We start from the raw sequence: 23,614 nt of genomic DNA, 5'->3' as shown, positions 1-23,614 counted from the left end.
CTGCATGCCGGGCTTTGGGCTGGGTGCTTTATGTACCCCTATCGCTCTGCCCTGAGTGACCGTGTCTCTAAAAGCCAGCCTGTCCCATCTGCCACGTGGCCATCGGCTCCAGCTCCCATGCCTCCAGTTATGGGCAGTTCACTCCCTACTGAGGCACCTTTCCACACAATGGCTCAGGTTGGCAGAAGGTTATTCCCCAGAGCAGTCCAAAGCTGGGTGCCTGTCACTCCCAGACACCTGTCTGGCTCTGCTGTCTGGGACACCTGAGGAGCCAGTCCCACCTTCTGCTTCAGAATAGGGTACCCCCACCCTGCTTGCACAGGCCCAGCCACTGCCACACCCCCACCCTGCCATTCTGACCTCTGCCCATTGGGCTTGCACCTGATTTTCTGATTATCTGATTTCTGATTATATGATTTTGTTCCCCAGAAGTCAGGGTGTGGGTGGGTCCAGTCCTCCTGGGGTGAGCAGGACCATCCTCCTTGGCCCCGGCTGAAGCCTCTCCATGAATCCCCCCACTAAATGACCTCAGCTTCTGGTCAGTGAGGCTTGCTGACCCCAAGCAGAGGCTAGGGTCACAGCACGGATGGCTTCTGCCTGCGTTAAGCAAATTCGGCTGGGTGGTCCCAGCTGAACAAAGAAGGGAGCTTTCAAATTTCATCTGCTCCACCCTGACAACATAGGCATCAGGCAAGCCGAGAATGCTGTGGCACACCAGCTGGGAGGGGCTGGGGCACAGGGACAAGGGGAGCGGGCGCGGAGAGCGCCGCCCTGAGCAGGCTTTAGGAGAGTGCCAGGATGCCACATCCATGGGACCCAGCTGGCTCCTGAATCACCCACAGAGTCTAGCTTCAAGATAATCAACTCCAAGCTTGAGTGCGTGCCCAGCACCAAACACTCATCAGGCAGGGAGCCTGTCTGCCTGTCTGTCTGTCAGTAAGCAGCCACATTCCCTTGGCCCCACCCTGCTGGTTTGGGGTTTAGGTTGGAGCCTCTTTGTTCAAGGAGATTTGCACTTAAGACTGAAAGCTAACACTTTCCGCCAAGGGGCTCTGGAACCCGTGTTCCAGAGAGTTCGGGCACATCAGCTTTCAGAATAGTCTCTCGCAGCCTCTTTAGATTCAGTTCTTCCCAAATCTGAGTGATTCCCATCCCATATTCATGATTTTTGCCCCCAAATATTGTTTACATTAATCATTCTCCTTAAGTCAACTCGTGTACACATTTATTTTAAAGAAAGCTTTTCTAGAAACCTCCGTACTTTCACTAAACCTTCACTAAAAGGAAAAGCTAGTCTCACGTGCCATAAACAGAGGGTGAGCATAAAAATGTATTGAGTGAGACGAAGTCGTGCCGTTCAATTCTAGCTGCTGCTGGGCCTGAAAGGCGGCTCTCTGCCTGTGGTCCGCTCCCCGCTTGTTAAAAAGGGCAATGGTCTGGCCAGAGACTTGCCAGCACCAAACTGAACCTCTGCTTGATGTGATCAGGAATGGACTTTTCTGGAAGAAAACTCCCTTTCTCCATCTTTCACCTGAAGGCCTGTCATCATCCCCTCTCTGCCTGCATTTCTCCTAGCCATTCTTAAGGTTATTACTTCCTCCAGGAAGCCTTCCAGGCTGGATGGGGCATCTCCTCTGTACTCCCTCAGCTCCACAGGCCTTTCTGGACTTTGCACTTGTCACTCTGGGTTATTAAGTTGCATCTGTGAGCATGCCACTCTCAATGAAATAGATGTGTCCCTGCTCCTGGGATAAAACTTTACTACGCAGGTGGCCCACTCCCTCCCCACCTGCACCTGGCCCACTGCCCACCTCTCTGCCGCCTTGAGTCCTTCTTGCATCACGATGTTGTCACTGGTCATGGTGTCTGCCTTCCCCTGGACGCAGGCTCAGCAGAGGTCCACATGATGGATAACATCTGTCTGTCCACCTTCGGATCCCTAACCCTGGCTTTCCTGAAGGAATGAGCCATCCTGTGAGGTTACTCTATCATTATCATCACTTTCCAAGTAGGACAGCTGAGTCACAGCAAGTGACTCGCCCAGGGTCGCCCACCCAGACATGCCGAAGCTGGGTGCAAACCCAGGCCTCTGGCTCTAGAGCCTGCACAGGTCCCCACCACCTCTCCATGTCCCCCTTGCAGAATTTTTCTTCCTTTGGCAAGTGAGACTTGAGGGCTCCATGTGTGAGACAGACAGGAAGAGACAGACAGACACAGACAGACACTTGGGGGTCCCCCGAGGCCCAGACTAACCCTCAGCCAGACTGAAATCTTGGCCCTGTCCGGGGTTAAGCTTGCAGCAGGGCTGGGGTAGAATTTCCCACTAAACAGACTGTGGCTACAGGGGTCCCTTCATAACCTCACCGCATTTGTTCACCGCCCCTGAGGCCTGAAATTCCACCAGGAAGTTTCATTGCTCTGAGGTTTAGTGTCCCTGGCTGAGGACCCCATCGACAGCCACAAGCCACCCCCCACCCCCGTCTCCACCCCCACCTCCTGCCCCCTGTCAGCCATTTCCTGGCTGTGAAAAAGAAAAGGTGCAGAGTCACCCCCCAGGGCTGCCACAGAGACTGTGGAGCGATGATGAAACCACTTCGGGCAGGGGCTCTGCAGCAGCCACAGTCCTGGGGCGGCCCTGCCCTCCCTCAGTCAGCAGAGGCTCCCCAGGCGATTCCCGCTCCCGCCCAGCCGGCTCCAAGCCCCTGGGGTCTGTCCTGGAAAGACCTTCAAAGGACTTGGCCATTCTTGAGTGAATGCCAGGAGAGAATCTGCTCTCAGAGTCAATTTAGCCAGCCACATGGGTGGAAGGAATTTGCTGTTTCTCTTAACAGCTACCCCCTTGTGATTTATACGGGGCCACGTCCGAAGGCCCCGGCTGATGGATCACAGTAGAGAATGAAATGCCAAGACCCAAGTGGCTCACGGGACTAATTATCCTCAATGAGACCCAGCTGTCTGGGGGAGCCAGTGAGGCCAGGGCAGGGCCAGATCCCTAGGGACAACGAGGTCTGCCACGGCCACGCCTGGAGGGGCTTGCCTCTCACCTGCCAGGACCGGGTTGGGGCCACCAAGAATGCTGGTCCGGCCAGCTCATGAGACAGGTCACCTTCAGTGCAGTACAGCCAGGCAGGCCCAGGGGTGAGATCCCTGCGACCCCAAGAGCCACAGGATCTCTTCTGCTCGCAGGGGAACTGAGGCCCAGACAGACAGGCCCGGCCCATGGAGCCCGAGGGGTGGCTCCGGACTGGCTGAAGACCCTGGCCTCACCCTCTGGCCCCACCCTCTGGCCCACAGTGTCTTCTTGGAGGCCCAGAGCATGAAGTAGCTTCCAGCATGAAGTAGTGGAAGCTGCCTCCAGAAGCCTCTGCAATTCGGGGTCAGCTCTTTGGGCTTCCTGGTGTTGGTTAAATGTTTCCCAAGGGTCTACTAGGTGCCAGGCCCTGTGCAGGGTGCTGGGGGTACACCAGTGGACAAAATCCAACCTGATCCCAGGCTTACAGCCTTGTGAGGAAAACAAACACCACTCTATCTTCCCAGCTGAAAGTACGTGGTGCCCTGCAAGTGCGCAGAAGGGGATTTGACCTATTCCAGGCATCAGGGCCTAGGCATACAGTGCAGAGCTGAGAGCACAAAGCTAAGTAGAGAGTAACTGGGCAAAGAAAGGGGCGGTGCCAGGTGGGAAAGTGTTCCGGGCAGCAGGAACAGTGTATGCAAAGGCCCTGTGGCAGAGGAAATGCAGAGCACTCAAGGACCTGAATGAAGCTGTGCAGCGGGAGCCCAGAGCCAAGAGGACAGTGGTGTAGGGGAGCTTAGGGAGGCCACAGGAGTTCTGGTCCCTTTACAAAGGTGATTCCAGGCATGACTCAGGAGAGGCGAGGTGTCTGCCAGCATGTGTGCTCCTTCCAATGTTTCTCTGGCTTTCAGGATCCTCGGCCCCCGCCCCCTGGAAGGGGCAGCTCTGTAGACCACCCCAGCTGCCTGGACCAGAGGAGGGTCGGGGGGACTGCATCTGGGGATCTTATGAAGCCAGTCCAGGAATCCCTCAAGAACAGGACAGAGAGTCATAGAGACTGAAGGCATGGGTGGTGGGCCCGGTCAGGGGCAGTCGAGGCCACCAGCGACCCACAGCGTGGGGGAGAGGGGCCATGAACGAGCAGTGTTGCAGAGATGCGCAGAGAGGCAGAGACAAGGGCCTTGAAGCCACCAGAGGCCTCACAACTGGCCCACCGTGCCCCTCCCACCTGGGCCACTGAAGCCAGGTCACAGTGGCTCTCCTACCCGGAGCCCCTTGAGGACAGAGGTGGGCCCTGAAACAGAGGCAGTATAAGTGGATGGATGTCTGGAGGATGGAGGAATGAAGGAGCAAAAGGATGGCCCTCAGCCTTCTCTCCTGAGCTGCACAGAGGCCCTCTGGCCTTCCCCACTGGTGGCCCCGTGTCCTCATGGAGCTGGGCCCCTGCAGGGCAAGCAGACCTAGATGCCAGAGGGCAGGGCAGCCAGGAGCTGCTGGGCAGGCGAGCCAGGCAGGCGAGCTGGTGCCTGTGGCACCCACTCCCTCCAGCTTGGCTCTGGCCTGGTTCTTTGGGACACAAACAGGTCTGATGAGTTCCTGGGCAGCTGGGTCCTTGACTTCCAGGAAAGTTGAACTCTTAGAGAGCAGAGGGAGGGAGGCCTGGGCACAAAGAGGCCTCTTTCCAAATATTCTCCCTCATCCTCGGGCCCCACCTACCCCTGCTCACAGAACTTTTCTCCTGGGTCCTGAGCCGGGAAGCTGCAGGCTGATAAGGACACCTCTTTTCCCACCTCCCCTAGAGGGAACAAGGAGCTTAGGAGACAAGGAAGGAGACCTCCTTTTTGTAAATTCAGTCCCTGCCCCCACATCCCCCGACGGGCTGCAGTGTCAGGGAGCCAGGCTTCCTGGGCTCCACGCCCGGCTCCAGCCCCAGTTTCCTCTCCTGCACTCACAGGCATACAGTGAGTAAGAGCACATTCGGACCTTAGCTTGGCGCCTGGAACATCGGATGCCAGGTTGTTGGCATTTCTGCGCTTGATTCGACCTCATGAAATCTTCCAGCCCTCAGTTCTCATCTCTCAGCCAGCTTACTACCATCGGGGCCTGGCTCTCCTCTGCTCTAGGGCTTGGGGCTGGTTCTTGGGTTCTCGTCCCACCGCCTGCTCTCCCTGCACTGGCTCACATGGGCTCTGGCTCTCTATCCCACACCAGCCGCTGCTTCCCTAGAATCCGCCTGCCTCCTAGACAAGCCTCCAAGCCGGACTCAGCCCTGCCCCCAGAGCCACTTCCCCTGAGTTCTCTGCCCCAGGGCATCGTGCCATCAGTCACCGGAGCCAAGTCCCCTCCTCACCCATTTTCTCTACCCGACCCTCTGACTGTGCGGTCTTTTCTCTTTTCCTTCCTTCCTCCTTCCCTCCCTCCTTTCTTTTTCTTTTTTCTTTCTTCCTTCCTTTTTCTTTCTTCCTTCCTTTTTCTTTCTTTCTTCCTTTCTTCCTTCCTTCCTTTCTTCCTTTCTTCCTTCCTTCCTTCCTTCTTTTCTTTCTTTCTTTCTTTCTTTCTTTCTTTCTTTCTTCCTTCCTTCCTTCCTTCCTTCCTTCCTTCCTTCCTTCCTTCCTTCCTTCCTTCCTTCTTTCCTTCTCTCTTTCTCTCTTTCTCTCTTTCTCTTTCTTTCTTTCTTTCTTTCTTTCTTTCTTTCTTTCTTTCTTTCTTTCTTTCTCTTCATCTTTTTCTTTCTCCCTTCCTTTCTATTGGAATATAGAACATAAATATAGTAAAGGGTATTAATTGCATGAATCTTAATGGTTCATCTCAGTCATATTTCATATATGTTTACACCTGCCACCCACCACCCAGATCAAGACAGTCAGCATTCCCAGCTCCTACATGCTTCTCTCGTGGCCCTTCGCTCCCCACTTCACCTCCCCACCCCACCCTGAGCCCAGAAGGAACCATTATTCTCTCTTCTAATATCATAAATTAGTTCTGCCTGGCTTTGAATTCCACATAAATGGAATCAGAAAGCATGTACTCTTAGACGTGGAGATCAATGAACTAGAAATGAGAGTCCAGAAATCAACCATACATCTCCGATCAATTGGGTTTTGACAAGAGCGCCAAGACCGTTCGATGGGGGGAAATAGTCTCATCAATAAATGATGCTGGAAGAATTGGATAAAGAACAAACTTGGGCCCTTCCCTCATGCCAAAACAAGAAAATAACTCAGGATGGCTTAAAGTCCTACATTTGAAAACTATGAACCATTTTGAATAAAGAAAATGCATGAAAGAACACCATCAAGAAAACGAAAAGGCAGCCCACAGAATGGGAGAAAATATTTGCAAATCACATATCTGGAAAGAGTCTACTCTCTAGACTATATAAAGAACTCTCACAACTCAACAGCAAAAAAGACGAGAACTTGAATAAACATTTCTCCAAAGCTAGACACGTGGTCAGTAAGAAGATGACAAGGTGCTCAACAACTTTAATCATTGGGGAAATTCACATCAGAACCAAAATGAGATACCACTTCATCCCCGCGAGGATGGCTGCAATTTTTTAAAGAAGGAAAGAAAAATGACAAGGGTGGGTGAGGGTGTGAGGAAAGTGAAACACTTGCACACTGCCAGTGGGAGCGTGAAGTGGTGCCGTCACTTTCAGAAAGTGCTTTGAAAAGCAGTTTAGCAATTCCCGGAAAGGTTAAACATTTAGTTACTATATGACCCAGCAATTTCACTCCTACGTATGTGCCCGAGAGAATCAGAAACATGTTCACACAAAAACTTGTGCATGAACGTTCGCAGCACTCTTGTTCATAATGGCCAAAAAGTGGGAACATCCCAAATGGCCGTGGAGAGACGAGTGGATAAACACAATGTAATGTAGCCGTACGATGGAATATTAGGTACAAGACAGAATAAAGGACTGCAACACAGACGCACCCTGAAAGCGTTATGCCAAGAAGCCAGACGCAAGAAGCCCTATGCTGTGTGATTTCCTTTGTATGCATTGTTTAGAACAGGCAAATCCATAGGAAAAGAAAGAGGGGTGGTTTCCAGGGCCTGGGTGCAGGAAGGATGGGGAGTGACTGCGAATGCGTTTCCTCTCCGGTGGATGAAAACGTTCTCCACAGAGATAGTGGGGATGGTTGCACAGCCCTGTGAGTGTACTTAACTCACTTCATGCCACTGAATTACATACTTTAAAATGATGAATTTTATGGTATGTGAACTATACCTCAATAAAAATGTGTTATTAAAGTATGCTGTTATAAATTTTTTTTTAAATAAATGAAGGAAGCTCTCTTGTGTGTGTCTTTTATGCGGTGCAGCACGTGAGGCCACCACCGCGCTGTGCTGTGTGTCTGCAGTTCATTCTTATTGCTGCACAAACTTCTTATCACTTATCAGTCCTCCGCGTGCTGCAGCTTGTCTTGTTTCCAGCTTGGGATTCTTACAAATCTGCAGAATCGTCCACATGGCTTTCGAAGGATGTATGATGGACATTTCTGGTCACGTGTGTCTAGGGTGGAACTGCTGGCGCAGGGTATACATATATTTGAACTTTAGTAGAGACTGCCAGCGAGTGCTCCAAAGCGGTTGGCCCACTTTACAGTCCTGCTACCGAAATCGAAGAGTTGCGTTTGTTCTGCATCCTCGTCAACACTTGGTGTTGTCAAGCGTTTTACTTTTAGCCATAGTGGGGTGCACCTGAAGGAAGTTTTCATTTGCATCTTTCTTATGGGAAATGAGGTTGGACGTATTTTCAGGTCTTCATTGGCCATTTGGATATCCTTTTTTGTCATCTACTTCGTTCGTTTGTTTGTTCGTTTTGGTTATCTTTCCAGGATCAATGTGTAGGATTTTTAAAAAGCGTGTTTGGGATACGAGGTCTTTGTCAACATTTACCACTGCCAATATCTTCTCCAGCCCAGTGCCTTGCCTTTTCATGCTCTTCATGTTGTCTTTTGCTGAGCAGGAGTTTTAAATTTTGATGAAGCCCATTTTATGCACTTTTATTTTATGGTGGGTGCTGTGTGTGCCCTGTTTAAGAACTCTTGGCCTTCTCCTTAAACATGCCCTAAATCGACCCCTCCTTTCTACCTCCTTCGCCTCCGCCAAGCTCCTACTTCCAGGTCTCCCCTGGACTAGCTTCCCTCTGTGTCCCCACCCCGATTCTTGTCCTCCTCACTGCATGGCCTTCCTGCCCAGGACAGCACTGGCTCACTGCTGCATCCCCGGGACTGGCAATGGGTCTGGCATGCACTAGGTGCTCAATAAAAGCATCATAAATGAAGGCAGTGTCCTATGGCCCAGCTGGGGATCATTATAACTGTCAATTAGCTCTAAACACTAGCTCATCAGGAACATATGAGCAAAGCCAGGGAAGTAAAAAGTTTTGGAAAAACCAACAACATAGGAATGTTTAGCTTTCTCCCCAGCAGGAGTATTAATCACAAAAACTCAGAGCTTGTTAGCATTATTTATTCTTGCTTTGCGCCCCACCCCCAAAGCAAGGGGAGCCTTTCCTTAAACATATTGGTCACAGCAGCCCCCCACTGGCTGCCCCAACCCCCACTGGCTGCCCCATGTTTGCTGCCTCTGACCGTGGGGAGGTCCATGGTCTTCTTCTAGTCTTTCTCTTCACCATGTGTGATGACATAGCATAGGTTCCTGTAGTCCAGGTTGCCACACACATCTGGTGGGAAAGCTGCAAACATCTGCTTGATCTGGGGAAGGAACAGGGGGTGAGCCTGGACCAGGGCCAAATACCAGGGGTCACCCAGGAGTGTCAGAGTGCTGATGGAGTTGTGGCGGTAGAGGGCGCAGAGGTCAGGGTCCCACAGCCACTCCTCACTCCCACCCTTCTGCTCTCATCCAAGGAGTCAAGGGAGGCATCATCTCAGCATCTAAAGAAGAGTGGTCTGGGGAGGCCGGGGCGGGGGGAGGGAGCAGGAGAGGGAGATCGGGCGGAGGTGACTCCTGAGAAGGGCAGGGCTGTGCCTCCCAGGAAGACTCTTAGCAGTGCAGAACGGCCCCCTAAAAAGCCAGAGCTTACCTCCTCCTCGCTGAACCGGTCTGCCTGGGTCATGAGCTTCTCTTTGATGCTGCTCAAGGGAGAGAAATGGTCATGTTCAGGGGAAGGGCCACCCTGTGAGGGCACACACAGATCTGGGGGTGAGGAGGGCAGGTAGGCTTGGGGGAGGAGTCCTGGCCCAGGAGGACACCCATGAAGGCAGGGAAGGGGATGGGGCTGGCCCTGCAGCCCCCGATAGCCATGTGGGCTCAGACGGACACTTTAGCTCAGCCCCAGTTTCTTCCTTTGTAACATGGACTCTCCCCCCAGCATCAAGTGGGAACCAAATGTAATGACCTTGGGACTCCGACATGACCTTGGGGCCCACTCTGATGTCCCATCATGCACTAATAATCAACCTCAAGGTTACTGAGAGCAACTTCTTTGCCTTTGTTCTACTGCTTTCCCTGTTCTACTGTCCGTGATGGGTGCTGACATCTGCACGGCGCTCTGCAGCGTGCAAGGTGCTTGCGCTCAGCCCAGGGACGGGAAGGCCCATCCAGGTGCATGTCCTCCTGGGCCTGCACAGGTGTCATTTGCTCCTCATGGCCCTGGGGAGTGCCATAAACTCCCTTTACAGAGGGGGAAACTGAGGTTCTCGGTGGGGGGTGATTTGTGGTGGCAGTGTGGGGCCTGTCCCCCTAGGCGGTCCAGAGCTGCTGCCCACGGGAGCCAGAGCTGCCTGGGCCTGGAGCAGCAGCCGGAGATGAGGCATGGACGGTGAGTCGGAGGTTGTGTGGGAGTGACTGGTGCCTTAGGAGCTGGGGGAGGACGCCCAGAGGGCTCTTGGGGAGCGGCGGGCAGGGGCGCACTCGGAGGGCTGAGCCTGGGCCCTGAGCACCCAGTGCCCTGTGGTGCCAGCAGCGGCAGGCCCCGCTAAGGACCGACGCGCATTTTCCATTATTTATGTTACTGCGGGACAGTCACAGTTTCCAACTCTCCAAGCTGGGGACTTTTCACAGACTCTGTTTCAACCAGAGCCTCCTCTGTGGCCTGTCTGGCGAGCAGCCACATCTTCCATGTCCCCTATCCCTGGGCGGTGCCTTTGGTTCCCAGATTGGGTCCCTGAAGTGTTCCTCCCAGCCCTGGCCTTGTGCTGGTGGGAGTGAAAGTGAATGGCAGCAGAGGGGCTGGTCCAGGCCAATCCGGGGTCACCCCAGTGCCTCCCCCAAGTCTCCAAGATGGGGGCGGGAACCATGTACTCTCGGGGAGGGGAAGGAGAGGGCTGCAGCCTGGAGAAACCCTCATCACCCACCCCCTGGGAGAGAGTGACTCATAGCTTTGGGGAGTAGGGGACAGTGAAAATGTGTGAGAGACAAAACAGACCCTCCGTACGTCCCCCCTGCCACTTGCCCTCTCCCACGCCATCTCCATTAAGGGATGATCCTGATAGTCAGCAAAACTAGTCTCAAAGTCAAGGCCTGAAGCATCATAGTAATTGGTCAAAAAGCCTGTGCCTGGAGAGGACATCTTGCCTGCCCAGGATCACCCACAGGCCCAGTGAGGCCTTGGAGATTCTGAAAGGATGGCCCAGGGACAGCTCAGAGGTCAGTTCAGCATCCCAGCCCCTGCACAGGTGGCCACTGCCCTGCCTGCCCCTGCCTGCCACCCTTGGCTCTCTGTGCTGAGCTCTCAACTGGGCTGAAACTCCCAGGTGCAGCAGGCACCCGTGCCCCCACCTCTATAATGACAGCCCTCTGGTCAGCTGCCCACAGCCACCTTACCCTCTCTGTCTCCGCAGCTGGGCTGTTCCTTTCCCATGCGCCCACCTGCAGCCCGCATCCACCAGGCCCTGGCTAACATCTGGCCCATTCCTCCCCGCAGAACCGTGGATCCCATTGTCTTTGGCCTCTGGTGTTTCACTTATACTCATCCACTCCCCTCTATCTCAGTGACGGTGCCTGCAACCCTCTCCTCTTCTCCTCCTTCCCGGCCTCCATGCTGCCCCTGACTAACTCCTTCCCAGGCCCTCCTGCGCCCCGAGGGCAGACCCAGCCTCCATGGCCTGGAGAATAAGCTGCCCCTACAGGCCCTGCCTGCCTCTCTGTGCTCAGTCTCCTGCACTCACACCCTCCAGCCACAGCCCGTTCCTCCTCCTTGCACACGCCAAGCCCTGGCACTTCGCTCGCGGTGTTCCTGCATCTAGAGTACTCCCTGCCTCGGCACAGGCACCTTTAGTCGTACTTCGAGGCCCACCTCTACCCCCCTCCCCGCCCCTGGGAGGCCCGCCCTGGAGACCTCATACTCCCTGTACACTTGCGCACAGAAGTGGGGGCACTGCGGCGCAGAGAGGGGAAGGGACATCGAGCGATGGCTGAACCGGGCTGAGTTCTGGGCAGAGGAGACTGGGCTGCCACCCGCCCAGACCCCACACCGGTTCCTTCAGTACCCGAGGCTTTGGAGAAAGGAAAAACCAGAATGGAGGACAGAGGGGACTTACAAATCAGCCTTGATGAAACCTTTCCCTTCAGTGTCGAACACCTTGAAGGCATGGAGAATAGTCTCCTCCGGGTCCGTGCCTAGAAGCAGTGCACACGGGCAGAGAGCGCGCCAAAATGAAGAGCATGGGCGGGGCCGGAGAAGAGGTGTCGGGGGGCCTGGGGGCAGATCCCATGGCCCCTACAGAGGGCAGCAGCTTGGGGGTTTCTTCCCCAACTTCCACCCCGCAGTGAGGGCCAAGCCCACTTGGAGCAAGAGAAGAGAGGTTTCAGGGAAATGAGGAATAGTGGTGACAGCCAAGGACACTGTATGTGGCTATGTACACCTGCACGGCCGTACATGGAGACCCTGACTGAGCACTCACTACGTGCTCAACCTCCTGATGACCGGCCCAGTTTCACAAAGAAAATGGGGCTCAGAGAGGCTAAATGGCGTGTCCGAGTTCTCGCAGCTGATGCTGCCGTGTGATTAGCGAGGTGGGAGGGCAACTCTGGCACTTCCTCCTTACCCAAGATGTGATGAGAGGCTGTGGGCAGGGAGGGAAAAGGGCTGGGCTTGGGGGCCGAAGACCGGGACTCAGGCAGTGGCATTAGAGGGGCTGCAAGATTGTCTTGGCCAGAGGCAGGGAGGTGGGCCAGCAGGCTGGGGTTTGGGGGGCAGTGGGGAGGAGCAGTTGTGGTTTTATGGCTCCCATAACATGGGCTTCAGGAAAAGAAGTCTTTAGAAGAAATAGCGGTATTCCCACAGAGAGACTGGACATCCAGCCCCCTGGCTGTACAGGTGGGGAACCTGAGGCCTGGGAAAGAAGCCTTGCTGAAGGCCTCACAGACTGTGTGAATGACAGCAGGTGGCCAGGTGACCCACATGTGGTGCTCTTTCACCTCTGTCACACTGCGCTCCCACTCACTGTGGACCAGGGATGTCCCTCCCTTCTTTAAGGCTAAGCTGTGTCACTGGTGAAATGGAGAAAAAGGTGGTGTTTGCTGCCCGCTTCCCGGAATCAGTTATGATGATGCGTCATTAATGGTAAAGATCTGGACGAACATTATTCCATTGTGGCCACAAACACACCTGAGCGCTCTGTGCCAAGCTCCACCCTGCAGCTTCACTGTTTTATCCCACGGAACCCCCAGAGTGCCTAATGTGGTAGGTGCTAATGTCCCCAGTTTGTCAAAAAGGAAACTGAGGCTCAAAGAGGCCTGAGGTCCCCACTAACAAGGGGAGGAAGGTTTTGAAGCCAACTCTTTGGATGTCCAGAGCCCCCGGCTTGTTCTGCCACTCTGGGCTCCAGCCCATCAGACTGGGTGAGGGCTGGCTGTGTCTCCCCAACCAGACTGGGTGAGGGCCGGCTGTGTCTCCCCCATCAGACTGGAAGCTCATCCAGCACAGGATGGTATCTGGGTAATTAGGCATCTCTGAGGCTGGTCCAGAGTGACCACACCTGGCACAGTGCTGACCCTGCAGCCACTCTGCTCTGCAGACTTTGAACCTCATCAAAAGGGGACAGAATGGCTACATTCCCCCAACACCATGGGGAACCTCATGATGATGTGTCCCTGTCCCAGTCAGAGGGTGGCGACAGTGCCCGCCCAGCCAGCCCCGGCCTCTGTGCCCCCTGCTGGCGGAGCAGGCAGGCTCAGCCGGGTCCATGAGAGAGCACACTGCTGTCTGTTTGGGCCGCCAAGTTTGTGGTCGTTTGTTACAGCAGCCGCAGGAAACTGCCACAGTTCTCACTTTACAGACGAAAACTGAGGTGCAAAGAGCAGAGAAGCCCTGCCCGAGGTCACCCTGGGGGTCAGTGAGGAGCTGGGTATTGAACCCAGTGCTAGCAGAGGAAGGGAAAGCATCAGGCAGGGGCGCCCTGAGGGTGGGGTGGCTACAGGGACCACCTCCCAGGGCAGCTGCAGTCCAAGCTGGCCGTTCCCTCTGACCACGGCACCCTCAAGCCCAGGGGACGTCCCCAAGGGGCAGGGGGCAGCTCCCACGCCTGGAGAGAAAGGGGCAGAGATGTCCTGATGCCCACACCACCCTTTACCCCAGACCTGGCGTTGCATCTTTGGAGGTACAATGGTTAGAACCAGGAGTTGGCGTTAGGTTCCTTCCCTGCCCCTTTGGTGCTGGGACAACTGGGGCAGCTGTGGTGACTCCTCTGGGCCCAAGTCTTCTCACTTGTGAATGAGGCCCCCCACCCTTTCCCTAGCACAGGAACTGTGATGGGTCACAGCAGCTTCCAACCCCACCCCCCACACCCTCTCCTCCCCTGGCAGTGGGCAGTGAGGCAGAGCAGGCAAGATGAGCCCCGGGTAGGGAGGTGGGGCTGAGGCAGCATCCCAATGGGGGGGCAGAGCTTTCACACTAACTGTCCCGCTGGACCCCTCACAGCCCTGCGAGCAGGGGTTACTACAGTTACCGCCAGTCTGTGATGCAGAGGTGGAGACTGAGGCAGGGCTGCGAAGGTGCGTGCTCCTGGGGGCGACACCAGGCTCCCAGCTGGGGTGGGCATCAGTGGGGGCCATGTGTGGGCAGAGCCCAGCCTGCCCACACCCACTCACCCCTCCCTCACCAGGGCCACCTGGGGCCTCGCTCACCCTTCAGCTTCTCCCCAAACATGGTCAGGAAAACTGTGAAGTTGATGGGCCCAGGGGCCTCCTTCACCATGGCCTCCAGCTCCTCGTTCTTCACATTGATGCGGCCTGGGGGTGGGGAGAGGTGGGGACACCGGAGAGCACCATGAGGGTCAGAGGGGACACTGCCTGCAGACAGCCCGGGAGGACAGAGGGCAGGACCACGGAGCCTCCTGGAGAGTACCCCAGCTCTCCCAACCACTGGCCCCCACTGGACCTTCAGGACCTGCCCACCTGCTGGGGGACCACGGCTAGGGAGCGCACTCAGCCAGTCAGCACTGGGCTGCCCCCAGCCTCACTGCCCCCTGCCACCACCTCAGCCTCCCTAAAAAGGAGAGCAAGTTAGTTGTTTGTCACCCCCATGTTACAGGTGAGGAAACTGAGGCTCAAAGAAACTGAAGCTGAGGTGCATAGAGGCTGGAAAACCTGGGGCTCAGGCTCATTTGTCCCCAGAGGGGGCAACTGGTTGCTAGGAGGCTGGGACTCTGGGGTTCCTCGTGGTTCCAGGGGACAACCGGATCTCCCAGAGCTCAAACCTCAGGACAGGACTTGGTTCTGTCCCCTCCCCCCAATCTCAGCTCCCACCCCACTCAGTCCCTGTGACCCCCTTCAGGCCCTTCCCTGGGTTGTAGATGGTGCAAAATCCTCCCCTGGCAGCCGAGGCATGGAACCTGGAGACCTCTGTACACCTCCAGTCCCGTCCCCCCACACAGGAAGCTCCCCAGCCTTCCGCCCCTGACGTTTGCACAGGCTGTTCCCGCACCTGAAATGCCCTCCCCGTGAGAGGGCACCTTCCCTGGCAGGGCCTCATCTGACAACCAGGAATCCTTCCTGGCCTTCCAGGTAGCAGCCATGCCTTCTCTGTACCCCCAAATGACACACGAGCCCCTCATAGCCACTACTGCCCTGGCCTGTCCCCAGCTGCTCACTTCTTGGACAGCCTGCTCTGCCCTGAGCCCCCCCCCCCCGCCTCTCCAGCTGTTGGTCACCCACCTAGGGCAGCAAAGGTGTCCCTCAGGTCCTCCTTGTCAATGAAGCCATCCCTGTTCTGGTCCATGATGGTGAAGGCCTGGCAGAGACACGGGCACTGAAAAGTCACCCTCTCACTCACCCAAGCCCAGCTTCCCTCCCCAGAAACAACCCCTCTCCCCAAGGGTCTGTCCTCCTGCAAACTGCTGCCTGGTCACCCTCAGTGCAGGTCCCTCGGGCTACCAGGATACCCAGCTCAGCAGGACTCCGGCATGGCAGTGATGACCGACCAGCGCCGAGCTCCTACTGTGCACCAGCACGCTGCCGGGCCTCACGCCTGCCCCTCATTTCATGCTCACAGCAACCCCCTTTGACAGAGAGCAAAACTGAGGCTCAGAGAGAGGAAGGGCTTTCCTGATATCACACAGCAAGCAAAGGCTCAGATAGAGAGGGGTCAGGACTGCACGGGGACAGTAGTCACATCTGCAGGTTCTGAGGCACACCATGGTGGCCCATAGCAATAGTGACATCATCAGCCCTCAGGGACTGAGGGCTGAGCCCACGCCTTGCTGGCTCCCCCAGTGTTTTCTGGGTGGCATGTGAACCCCCCCATGGCCCGGGGAGCCACGACCCACCTCTTTAAACTCCTGGATCTGGGACTGATCAAACATGGAGAAGACATTGGAGCTGGCTCCGCCTTCCGTTCTTTTCCGGGCTCTTCTCGGTGCCTGCGAGGCACCAGGTGAGGCCTTGCCGAAGCCCCTTCCTTGGGAGGTCAGCCATTCACCGCCTCCCAACCCTCACGCCTCATCGCCCAGCGTCATTGTCCTGAATGGCACACCCGCCACCCTCCAGCAGGAAGCAGACAGGCAGACAAAGCTCCTTGCAGACAAGCCTTACAGACAAGCAGGGTGGCTTCCCAGCCCACAGCAAGAAGCCCACAGGAGCGCCCACCCAACGGGCCAGCCAGCTGCTTCCTGACCTGGGCGCCCGGGCTCCGGAAGGCGGGTGGTCTGCTCCCAGGCTGTGAAGCAGAGAGGTGCATCTTTTCTAGAATCAGACCTCAAATGGGGCCCACCTCCTCGCCTGCCATCATCCCAGGTGTTTTCAGCATAACATTTGGGCTCTTCAGCCCTGCAAGATCTGTCCTTTGTCTCTTTCCCAGATCTTCAAACCCCACCCTCCTAGGTCCCTCGTTCTGTCCCAAACCTGCTTTGCACTTTTTCTCTCCCAGCATTTGCTTCTGCCATTCTCACTACCTGGAATACCTTCCCTGCCTTCCATCTGGCAGAATTCTCATCCTCCAGGCTCAGCTTCTCTGCCACCTCCTCCGAGAAGCCTTCCTTGACCCTCAAGCTCATTCGGAGCTCCCCAGATGCTTCCCTCCACACAAGTCTAGCTGAGCCATGCCCCATCGCGTGACCACACTGTCCCGCCATATCTCTGTGTCTGCTCATCTCCTAGGTCCCCTGTCCCACGCAGGGCCTGACTCAGAGTGGGGATCGGTGTGGAAATAGGGACCCAAAGCCCAGGGGTGACCTCCCTAGCAGGTAGAGCAGGTGACCACCTACATGGGATAATTCCAGGGTTTCTTTCAGGATGTCACAGTGCCTGGGAGTCCTCTACTGAGCATTCATTGAAAGCTCTCAGTCTTCAAGACCCCCTGAGGAGGAGACCTTGCCCTCAGCATCCATCACTTGGGCCCCCATAATCAGAGTCCTCGAACTGGCTTGGAGAGTTGGAACAGACACAGGCTTCCTGCTCCCATCCCCTCACCCCCAGCTCCTGCCTCCATCTCAGCCTGCACCACCCTTCTGCCAAGTCCTGTCTACCCGTCCCCAGTCCCCAGAGCACGTGCCCCCCACCCCTAGTGCTTGTGTGGTCTCCCTTCCCCCAGATCGCTCCCCAACTTCCCCCACCCCCGCACTCGCCCCCACTTCCCTCCGGCGCCTGGGCTCACTTCAGGAGCAGCAGCACGGCTGACTTATAATTAGCTTTTACTGGGTGCTTTGTCTCCACTAATCCTTTGAAAGGGGGGCTGGCAGGGCAGCCAGGACGTTATGATGCTGTAAAACCTCTGTAATATTTATAAATCCCTTCAGACATCATAAAGAAAAGAACCTCCCTGCAGAGTTCATCTCACATAATTACATATACATTTCCCTCTGATTAATAAAAACGATCACTTCCGTCTGTGGGATATTCTGCCCTTTCTCTCCTCAGACCTGCCCTCAGCCTTGGCATCACCCACCCTGGCCCACTCCAGCCTTCCACGACCCCTTTGCGATGCATCGCCTGATTGTGTGCCAGGCCCTGTCCCGGAACCCCCAAAGGAGGACTGCGCAGGGGGACACTGATCTCCCGACCTAGTCCGTTGGCAGCCCAGCTATCTTGGGAATTCCTGTTTATAATGTGTCCCTAAAAAATAAACATCCCCCGAAAAGAACACCTCAGGGCAGAGGGAACTAACCGACACCTGAGTTCTAATCCTGCCTTTGCTGCTCACAGCCTCTGTGATGTTGAGAAAAAGCAGTTAGAGGCTCTAAGCTTCGGTTCCCCCATTTGTGCCTCTCTCAAGGCATCAGGACATTTATTAGGCACCTGCCGGTCTCCAGCCAGGCCCTCTGCCCAGACCCAGGCATCTGGAGCTGAATCAGGCCTCATCTTTGTCCCCCCAAGAAGCCCACAGTCCAGCTGGGAGACAGTAAGTTGAGGGTGATGGAGGGAGGGACAGGCACTGAGAATGCAGAGAAGCCCCCCTTTGCCACTGGGCACTCAGGGCAGACCTCCCAGAGGAGGTGACTTCTGAGCTGGAGTTTGATGGCCGAGTCAGAGTTTCTCAGGCTAGAGGGCCTGATGAGAGTGTGTGACAGGCCTGCAAGAACAGAGCCCTTGTGAGCACAGGGGCAGGGATGACAGCAGGGCAGACCCCATGGGGGATGAAGGGCCTCTACGCAAGGCCAGCAGGACCCAGGCTGTCCTGGAATCCCGGCACGATCCTCACAGGAGCCACGTCCTCTCAACAGGAGCAGAGCTCCACATCTGGCTTGAAGAGTCTAAGCCTGACCCACCCTGTCTTTCTCTACCTTCCTCTTCCTCATCCTCCCCTTCACCTCAGCAGCCCCCACCCAATCCAGGAAAGCAGACCCAAATCAGGACCCACATGGATGGACTTGCCCCCCATCAAGGGCAGCCCTGGATGGGCCAGGTGCAGGCATGACATCAAGGGTGAAGAAAAGGTCAGGACCAGGGATATCAGGTCAAGGGTAAGGATATCAATGAGAGGAGCAAGGTCAAGGTCAGGGTGAGTACAGGCAATGAGGTGAAAGTCAGAATCACAAATGAAGTCAAGGTCACAGGATGAGGTCAGGGTCAGGAGGCAGGGCAGCCCTAGCCTACCATGGTCTGGAGTGCTCCCTCGCGCTGCAGCAGGGCTGGAGCAGCCCAGGGATGGCTCTTTAAATACTCTTCCAGGTCTGGACAACAGTTTGGAAAGTGACAAAGGACAGGATAGAGTGTTCCCTGCCAGACACCTGTCTGGGGCCAGAGTGGGTGGGGTTGTCAGATCCAGAGAGAGTCCAAGCCACAAAGATTTCCCCCAGCACTGGGCCAACCGGATCTTTGTAGCCCAGGGCCCAGGGCCCAGGAAGGGGCTTTTGGGTAAAGATACAAAGTAAGAGACACAACTGGGAAGACTTGGCCTTGGGCCATGCCAGGGCAGCAGAGCTCTCGAGGCAGGGCCACCCACACCAGCTGGGGAAATCTATAGCTGCAACATGGCCCGACCCTCAAGCTGCGTGACTCTGGGTAGGACACCATCCTCCAGAAGGTTCAGTCCTCTCATATGAAAAGTGAATAGCGCGTGACACCCCCCAGTCAGTTCTCAAAGAGGGTTTCTGTGTCGGTTGGCCCTGTGCTATGTGCTACCATCACCCGCCCCAGCCTGCGCCCTCCTCAGGGAGTTGAAAAGCAAAGAGACAAAAAAAAAATGGAGGTGATTCTGATAAGGGAGAATTGAAAAATCAGATCTCCATTCCACTCTGGCCCCACACACATATCTGGACAGGCCCCATCCTCTCTAGGCTTGGCCCAGCCCAAGGGTTCTCCAATACGTGTGCCGAGCTGAGCCTGCGTCTGCCCCTAAAAGGGCCCTTGTGTGTCCACTTCAGCCCAGCTGCCCCATCTGTCCAACCGAGTCAGCCCCCGATCCGTCTGATCGGCTGCCAGGGCCGGCGGTGCCGGGCTCAGGCAGTGAGCTCACTCATCCCCAGGCACAGGACAGCTTAACTGTCCCCGGAGCTGGCCGCAGGCCTCCACGCCCTCCTGCTGTGGGGGGAGGAAATGTAACAACCAGGAGAAGAGTAGTGAACATTTCTTTGACACAGAAAATCAGGCTGTGTTCCAAAACATCTTCACACTCCATCCTTACCTCCTTGTCCAGGTGAGGAAACTGAGGCACACACAGGTAAGTTGGTTGACCAAGGGCCCTCTTCCTAGTGGTTCCAGAAAGAAGCTTCAGAATGTTCTGCCCATGCCAGTGCTTCCCTCCCAGAGCCACCCCAGACTGGCTGATTGTGACCGACACCTCTGACCTCCCCAAGGCTGGTGATGGAACCCTCCCCGCTGAGCTGGAGCCAGGCCTTGCCATGCTGACCCCTGTCAGGGACCAACCACAGGCTCCAAAGCAGGTCACGATGAAGGGCAACTGACTCTGGGGCAGGAGCCTGGATTCCAGTTCCAACCCCTCCTTGACCCGCTTCCGGAGACTGTGTGAGCCAGGCAGGTGCTCGCCCCTTCTGGGCCTATGCAGAGGGGCAGGTGGCTGACGTCTGCACCAGCCCTGGGGAGCAGCCTTTCCCTGCCCTGTCCGTGAGCTTGGCCTGGGTTCTCCTGGCTCTGGCCTTGCTGCGCAGGAGAGAGGGTGCCATCCGAGGCTGTACCTCCTGCTTCCTGCTGGCCAGAGGCCTCCTCGCACAAGGACAGGATGCCCCTAAGCTCCTGCCTCCGGGGATCACGGCCCAGGACTGTGGAGGGGCTCCTGAGGGCCCAGGACAGCCCTGAGCCAGCCATCCTGCAGAAGCGGGGAGAGAGGGAAATGCAGAGGGAATCACTGTGAGGTGGGAGTAAGTACAGCAGAGTTCACAAGCGCTTGGCAAATTAGTCCTGACAGCTTCCTGCCCCAGCCTCCTTCTCCTTCATATTATGAAAGAGCAGGAAGAGCTGGTCAGAAATCTTCTGGAGCTCATGGAACCCCCAGAGAGAGAGGGTTGGGAAACATTTGTCCCCGGGGCACAGGGGTTGGGGGTATGGGGAACACGCGACAGCCCTGAGAAGGGGAAGCTCTGGGCTCTGCCCTCGCTGTGGGACCTTCACTCCACAACACACAGACCCTCAGTTTCCGCATCTGAGAAATGGTGCCAGCATCCCAGCAACCCAGCAACCCAGCAACCCAGCAGCCTGGCCCAGGGCTGTGGGAAGGAGGTGGGCACTGAAGTCACTGGCCGGGATTTGGAGGGCAGACCCCCCCACCCACGTGGATGGCGTCCTTGAGGAAACCTCACTGCCACAGTCCCTCTTGGCCGGGTGGGTCTGTGGTGAGCCTCTAGCCACCACTGGGTCACATCGTTTAGCTCAGCTGACTACTGTGCTGAAGTGACTTTTATGACAGCCAAGTCTTGGGGTCAGAGAGACCCCTGAGGGGTCTTTGTTCCCAGCCAGGGGCTACTGAGAGCAAGTAGCCTTGGAACTGGAATTCCAGGTTGGCTCCAGTGAGTGAGAGGTATACTTAGCACCTTGTGAAGAGCACCCCACTTTCCAGACAGAGGGCAACCCAAGGTCCCAGGTATGACCAAGACCATAAGGGAACTTGAAAGAGACCAACTGCCTTAAGATGCAGCCACCTCCCTGCCAGGTGACCCCTGTCATCAGGCCACTTGAGAAGAAGCTGGGGCAGGTAACCTCACCTGTCACCCCACACTCCTAATCTCTTGCCACTAAAACCTCATGCTCAGCAATCTGTCCCCGGCCCTCTCTGCCCCACAGCTCTTGGGCCCTGACCCAGCCAGTCACTACCTTGATCTCCACTGTTTACAAATGCTTCCCTCAATCTCCTTCCTCAAAGCCTTTGCCCACGTTGCATGCTCCCTCCTCTCCCCTCTCCCACCAGAATCACTTTCTCTCTCTGACCTCCACCCTACAGAGTAAGAACGACCTGCCCGTCCTTGGCCTTGGGCCTCCCCACCATTGCTCCACCTAGAGGCCTCCGACCACTTGGCCTCTAGGAGCACAGAGGGGAATCCATCGGCCCTCTGAGTCCAGCCCTGCTAGACCCCAAGAGTCCTCTGCAGCCTCCCCGACAGGCGGCCCTTGTTTGCACACCACCTTTGAAGGAGAGATCGCTACTTTCCAAGCAAAAGCAACTTACATTGGCGAAATGCTCATTAACTGTCTACTGTAGCCCTACACTGGATATTCTGGGGGACAAAAATCTCATCCTTGACAATCCCTGAGTTTGGGCCATTCAGTAACCCAGGCAGACAGTGTGTGCTCTTAGTCATTCATTCATCAAATATTTATCGAGAACTTATTGAGTGCTGGGCACTGCAGACACAGCGGTGAGCAAAATGGGTGTGGTTCTGAGTGAGGGACCCAGATGAAAAGAGCCACCACTCATTCACAGGGAGCATTATGGGGTGGGGTTCAACAAACTAGGCATTTAAGGATGAAGAGGACATAATAGGATGTCTCATTGCTCTGGGGGAAGAGCGGGTGAATGTGTGAAATATCCCAGGGCACCCACAGAGCTGCTCAGTTATGCGGGTGCATAGTGTGAAGGGCCAGGGTCCGGCAGAGAGGCGCACAGAGGGAACAGGGCTGCTGGGAAGTGGCGTCCAAACCACTGAAAGGTGATCTCAAAGGACTAAGCAGGTCCCAGCGAGGAGTTCTCAGACCTGCCTTAGAGGCTCCTGTTTTCCTAGTTTAGGGAGACTCTCGGCCTGCTGAGGAGACGAATCCTGCCCTTTCTCCTCCTCCAGCCATCAAAGCCACAGCTATTTTTACAGCAGGATGCTGTGGCCACAGGCCCCTTGAACAGGGTGCTTCTCCCATGCTTCTGCAGAACGAGTGCCTTCGCCAGTCCTCTTGGCCACAGCTTATAAAACAGGCAGGATGCATTCCGGGAGACATTCTTCCTAGCTTTAAAGGCTTCCCTGTCTTTTCTAAGTGGCTCCAAATTAGAGGAAGGCTCCAGACAGGGGCGGGCCTGAAGAGGAGGGGACCCGGGGAGTTTGGGAAAAGACAGACCTCCTCCTAATTGTCCTCAAAATCTCAGTCGTCCCATCTGGTAATTAGAGAGTTGACGGACAGGAAAGGCAATTTCCTTTGGGATAAGAAGGAGAAAAAGGCTAATTGGCTGTAAGTCCGAGCTCTGCCTGAAATATTAACTGCAGGGCGTCGGCTGCTCTGGCCTGACCCACTTGGGAGTGGGGGATGCCTCAACCACGAGCAAGGGTTACTCTACCGACAGTGCATGTTGGATGTCCCTGGGCTCAATGCCAAATTTATTGGGCTGGATTCTGAGTGGAGAAGGTCGGCCTTGGGGAGCATTCGCCTCCCTGGTGGTAGGGCCCTGCTTCCCAGGGCTTACTTGGGGAGTCCCTCGGGGGGAGGGGACCTTCCCCTTAGCCCAACCTCCGATCTCGTTACTGAGGAAGCAGTGGTAGATGGGAGACGGTGTGAAGCAGGTATCAGAACCCAGACCTCCTAAGCCCTCCCCTGGCTCCAGTCTCCTGATTGCCAGGGAAGGTCTTTTCCGCATGACCCCACGCCTCCCTCAGACCTGCATGAGTACGGAGGCGGGTAGGGTGTCCGGGGACCACACCACAGCCAGGAGGATCGAGGAGTCCAGGGTTGAAGTGGGGGGCTCTCAGTGCAGCGTCACTCCCCAGGCGACCCGGCAGGCCGTCACCTTCTCCACAGCGGGGAAGGCCTGAGTTGGAAAGGGGCCGGAGCAGGGATGGAGGTCAGGCCTCTTCTTTCTCCTGAGAACAGCCTCCATGGTAGGCCCAGCCTTCATCCTCTGCCTGCCTCTCCACTCAGCCTGGGCCCGCTGTGCCTCAGTGTCTCCATCTGCCTTCCCCAGACCCCTGAACGCTGCCTCCTCTCACCTCACACTTCTCGACAGCTGGGGAAACTGAGGCGCGGAATGGTTTAGAAAGTCTCACCACCTTCCAGCTGGCTCCAGCCCCCTGATCTTTCTGTCACGTCAGACCCTTGCCCTCTACGAGTGGGGCGACGAGAGAGAACTGAGGGGCTCAGGTACGTGCATCCTCCCAAGCCCCACTGGGCATTTCCGTGGGAGTTCAGGGCAGAAGAGGCTCCTGGGTGGGCGGGGTCTACGAGGTGAGCCTAGAGGAGAGAAGGGACACTTGGAGACATGTGGACGGCGGGGCCAGACCCCCTAGTTCACATCCTTTTCTTTCTCCCAAGAGACAA

The 23,614-nt window shown here is 56.0% G+C and overlaps 1 protein-coding gene across 3 annotated transcripts; it reads right to left on the bottom strand.

Annotated features, from left to right (window-relative positions):
* Positions 1–8,507: 8,507 nt before the first annotated feature.
* Positions 8,508–19,585, bottom strand: MYL10 (myosin light chain 10). 3 transcript variants are annotated; one of them, XM_045204534.2, is made up of 9 exons: positions 18,521–18,539; positions 16,693–16,784; positions 16,104–16,145; positions 15,757–15,849; positions 15,146–15,221; positions 14,117–14,221; positions 11,530–11,608; positions 9,072–9,120; positions 8,508–8,742 (listed from the first exon to the last, which is right to left on the bottom strand). In XM_045204534.2, exons 4-9 carry the CDS (start codon positions 15,790–15,792, stop codon positions 8,644–8,646), a joined length of 444 nt encoding a protein of 147 aa, XP_045060469.1. In that variant the 5' UTR covers positions 15,793–15,849; positions 16,104–16,145; positions 16,693–16,784; positions 18,521–18,539; the 3' UTR covers positions 8,508–8,643. The 3 variants fall into 3 exon arrangements, with proteins under 3 accessions (XP_045060469.1, XP_045060471.1, XP_045060468.1); XM_045204536.3 differs by lacking the exons at positions 16,693–16,784; positions 18,521–18,539 and adding an exon at positions 19,551–19,585; XM_045204533.2 differs by lacking the exon at positions 16,693–16,784.
* Between the last annotated feature and the right edge of the window lie 4,029 nt (positions 19,586–23,614).

The sequence above is a fragment of the Desmodus rotundus genome, chromosome 1 (assembly GCF_022682495.2).
Source record: "Desmodus rotundus isolate HL8 chromosome 1, HLdesRot8A.1, whole genome shotgun sequence".
NCBI classification, from domain to species: domain Eukaryota; kingdom Metazoa; phylum Chordata; class Mammalia; order Chiroptera; family Phyllostomidae; genus Desmodus; species Desmodus rotundus.
Note: the sequence above shows the minus strand (reverse complement) of the source record. Positions and strands in the feature narration are given on the sequence as shown.

Excerpts from the sequence above, each read along its gene's own strand:
- MYL10 (XM_045204533.2), bottom strand. Across the intron at positions 15,222-15,756 it reads AGATCCAGGAGTTTAAAGAG|GCCTTCACCATCATGGACCA; the intron begins GTGGGTCGTGGC and ends TGTCTCTGCCAG. Across the intron at positions 8,743-9,071 it reads ACCGGTTCAGCGAGGAGGAG|ATCAAGCAGATGTTTGCAGC; the intron begins GTAAGCTCTGGC and ends TTCCTTCCCCAG.